A 3,933-nucleotide genomic window follows, 5' to 3' on the forward strand; every position below is an offset into this window, starting at 1 on the left:
AGTGTTAGGCCGGGCTGACAGCCCCACTTTGTTAATCTCCAGGCCCTGTTGAAGGTCACCCTGCCACGCACTCACCCCACTCTATAAATACACATTTGATTCATTGCCTCACATCCCCTCCATCACATGGAACGGGAGCAGTGGATCAGCCACCGCCAACCCCTCCCTGCGGGGATGTGAGTCACTGCCTCAGAGCTGCCACTTCCACCCTGGCAAATAATGGTGATTTATGCACCTAAAAGTGGCAAGGAATCGCGTTCAGGGCTGGGATGTGATGGCTGAGGGCTGGGAATCGCATCCAGGGCTTTATATTGATGCTGGGATGTGATGGCTGGGGCTGGGAATTGAATTCAGGGCTGGGATGTGATGGCTGAGGGCTGGGAATTGCATTCAGGGCTTTATATTAATGCTGGGATGTGATGGCTGAGGGCTGGGAATCACATTCAGGGCTTTATATTGATGCTGAGATGTGATGGGGTGAAGCCAGGACCCTCACGGCTGGGGCTTCCAGGTCTCCCTGTGATGTTAGGGATGGCCATGGGGTGCTGTGTTCAGTGGAGGGGGTGAGGGGAGGGCAGTTACTTTGATCTTCAGCCCATAGGATCCATCGCTTCCCATTGGTTTAATGGGATGTAGAGCATCCCATACAGAATGAATGGGGCAGGGAGGGGAGTGGTTTGAATGAGAGGGGGGGCGTGACTTAATGGCGTAAAGGGGCGTCGTGACATCAGACGCCGGCTGGGAGTGGAGCCATCATGGCGAGCCAGTCTCAAGGCATCCAGCAGCTGCTGCAGGCCGAGAAACGAGCTGCAGAGAAGGTGGCCGAGGCCCGTAAGAGTGAGTACGGCTTATGGGGGGGCTCCGACGTGGGGGAAGCCCGGTTAGGGCCGTATCAGGCTTAACGATGTGGTTCCTGAGGGTTTGGGGTTGGGCTGGGCCTGATCTGGGGCTGGTTGTTGTGGGTGACAGGGCAGGATGTGGTGGGGTATTGGGAAGGGCGATTAATATGGCTAATTGCTGTTAATATGGTTAATTGTGGTTAATATTGCAGCCATTCTCATTGCTATACAGCCAGACTGAGGCACAGCAGGATGTACACGTTCATTCTGCTGTGCTGCTCGGGGCCACCATTGGATGCTGCGTGTTTGCATGAGCAGAGCCAGATCCATGTATTATCTAATGCATCTTCTGCGTGAGCCTAACAGTTGTGGCTGCAGGAAGCTTAATGGGGTTGATAGTGTCATAGTTGTGCATCAGGTTGCTGGGGAAGCATTATCTTTACTTCATATATTGTGTTCTTTGGATACAGGGAAGAATCGGAGGCTGAAGCAGGCAAAAGAAGAAGCCCAGGCAGAGATTGAGCAGTACCGCCTGCAGAGGGAGAAGGAATTCAAAGCCAAGGAAGCAGCGGTTAGTTCAATGCATCACTCCCTGCTACTGTCCTGCCCCTTCGCCCTCAGAGCTGCCCTCAATGTGGAACGTATTGCCAGAGGTCTGCTTCCCTTCTGCTGATACACAGTCACATGTTGGAGAGATCGGGGGAAATGAATCAGAGCTCGGTGTGTTGCATCTCAAGAGCTGGAAATATCGACTGGCAATGAATTAACTTAATAAACTCATACACTGCCTGGTGCCCTGATGGGTCGCTGTCTCCCCAGACCTGCTCTGAGCAGCAATGTCAGAAAGCACTAAGCAGGTTCCATGTCTGACAAGCTGGTTCCCATCATGCTAACTTACTTTGGAGACACAGCTCTTCCTGAGGTTGGAAGGCTTATACTTTGCTCAGCTGCTTTGCTTGCTGTTTTCCACTTTCCTTTAAGCTATAAGATACTCCTTGTGATGCATAAGACCTGGACCACAATCATATTTAGGAGTCTGATTTCTTGAAAGATTCTCAAAATACACAAGCAACCAGGTGATCTGAAGGATGAGCTTAAACTAAATCACAAGTACTACTTTATCTATGCTATGTACAGTAGTAGTGCCCAGGGGTTCCCATTTTCAGTCACCAGTACAGCAGGACATTCACTTCAGGCGTTCCTCAGAAGCTTATGCTCCAAACACGCTAATTACTGAGTAGGAGAAGATGAAAGGTGTAGGCTGTCATGATAAGCTGGGACAAGTTTTGTGTGAGATCTGAGCAGACAATCCAGGTGTATTCCTATTTCTTCCAGCACAATTCTTCCCTCAGCAGAGATAGCTGACATGCACCAAGGCAGTACAGAGCACCAAAATACAGAACCAGACAGTGTTTTCCTTGTCAAACAGCTTGCACATGAGCTTTCTCTTCCCTTTGCTGTTTGTAGGCACTTGGATCTCATGGCAGCTGTACCACTGAAGTCGAGAAAGAGACCCAGGAGAAGATGAGTGTAATCCAGCAGAACTTCCAGAAGAACCGTGAGGTGGTCCTCAACCAGTTGTTGTCTCTGGTGTGTGACATCAAACCTGAAATCCATGTGAATTACCGCATCAATGGGTAGTGCAGGAAGGAGGGAGAAGTGTACCAGGAATGCTACTTGAGCTTCAGATGGAATGTACAGCTCTTAGCCATACTGTAACCGTTCTTGTAAAGGTGTTCAATTATTTCAGTGAGTTGTAGGTCGTCAGTATTTTGTTGACGTGTCAGTTTCTTTCTAGATTGAGAGCTTATCCTGATATTAAACGACCATGTCTCACATCTGTGCTAAGTTTTGTTGGCAGATTAATGCTCCCTGTTTTCTGGATAGGATTCAAAGAAAGGCTGTCCTCTGAGAAGCAGAAAGGCGAAGGATGCTGACCTGAGTCGGTAATCTGGACCAATATATTCTTGTTCACTAAAATGCATTGTTTTCTGTGTGCTGTTAACATTCGTGCAAAGTTAAACTTAAAATACTCTGGCTGTACAGTGCTGGCTCATAATGTTCAGGTGCTTGAGTTTCTCTGTATTGAGTATCCTCTGTATATTCTGCTGTTAGCTTAAGTTACAAGTCTGGCACTATGACACTTGAAAGTAAAAACCTCTATTTAACTCAAAAGTCTCATGTCTGTCTTCTTGTAACAACAAAATTGTTCTGAGTGTACCAGCAGGACTCTCTGTTGCATGAAGAGTCTGGGCCCTGAAGAATGAATATCAAGTATTAATAAGAGAGCAATAAGTAAAACAAATGTCTGAAGGTCACAGCAGGTAAGTTTAAAATCCATTACAGATCTCCTCCTCTTGGCTCCAGTCTGATGCTTTACCTGCCAGGTTGTTCCGAAAGCTTTCAGGAACAAATGTTCTCTGGACTATTAGGAGAAATAAAACGTTGCCAGTTCAATAGTATAGTTTGATAGCCAGGCACTGTGCAGTAATTATCCTTCCCTGGTGACTGCTTGTTTATACCAAGGTCATGCAGCATCCTGCTATTCCCAGAACAGTGTGAAATAAGTGTTAGGGCTGTCCATGCCTCGCTTGCTAGCTCTTTAATCAAGGATGCACACAAATACATCATGAGCTTTCAGCAGAGCTGCAGTTCATGCAGCCTCCAGTCTAAGGAGGAAGCCTCGATGCTGTTCCTTAGTCAAAACATCCTGCATTTCTGCAGAGCAGCACTGAGAAACCACTCAGACCTGCAGGGTAAGGTTTGCAAATGGGAGGGAGGAAAGCAGGATGGATGGAAGCCTTAACAAAGGAACAAGTATCTGCCTGCAGTAACGCTGTGCTATCAAAGAGAATGCTGTGTGGTTGCCTTTAGTAATATTTTATGTTAGCATACTGTAGTTCTTAAAGCATCTCTTTAAGAATTGAGGCTATTAAATGGATTGTAAAACTGAAACAAAAGCTCCTGTGAAGTAGAATCTGTCAGGCTGGGAACGTGCCAGGCCTGTGCAAGGAGAACAGAATCAAAGCACTTTGAATCAGACTCGTCTGATGGCCGGAGAAGTGCTACGGCCTCATAAAAGGTTGCAGCCACG

The 3,933-nt window shown here is 47.4% G+C and overlaps 1 protein-coding gene across 1 annotated transcript; it reads left to right on the forward strand.

Annotated features, from left to right (window-relative positions):
• The first annotated feature begins 701 nt into the window (after nucleotides 1-701).
• On the forward strand, nucleotides 702-3,014 carry ATP6V1G1 (ATPase H+ transporting V1 subunit G1). Its single transcript, XM_015878833.1, has 3 exons — nucleotides 702-837; nucleotides 1,310-1,410; nucleotides 2,307-3,014. The coding sequence occupies exons 1-3, from the start codon at nucleotides 756-758 to the stop codon at nucleotides 2,478-2,480; spliced, it is 357 nt and encodes a 118-aa protein (XP_015734319.1). The 5' UTR covers nucleotides 702-755; the 3' UTR covers nucleotides 2,481-3,014.
• Nucleotides 3,015-3,933: the final 919 nt, after the last annotated feature.

This window comes from Coturnix japonica, chromosome 17, assembly GCF_001577835.2.
Source record: "Coturnix japonica isolate 7356 chromosome 17, Coturnix japonica 2.1, whole genome shotgun sequence".
Classification (NCBI taxonomy): domain Eukaryota; kingdom Metazoa; phylum Chordata; class Aves; order Galliformes; family Phasianidae; genus Coturnix; species Coturnix japonica.

Coding starts and splice junctions, on each gene's coding strand:
- ATP6V1G1 (XM_015878833.1), top strand. CDS start 756: ATGGCGAGCCAGTCTCAAGGCATCCAGCAGCTGCTGCAGGCCGAGAAA. Junction 838..1,309: donor GGTGGCCGAGGCCCGTAAGA/GTGAGTACGGCT, acceptor CTTTGGATACAG/GGAAGAATCGGAGGCTGAAG. Junction 1,411..2,306: donor TCAAAGCCAAGGAAGCAGCG/GTTAGTTCAATG, acceptor TGCTGTTTGTAG/GCACTTGGATCTCATGGCAG.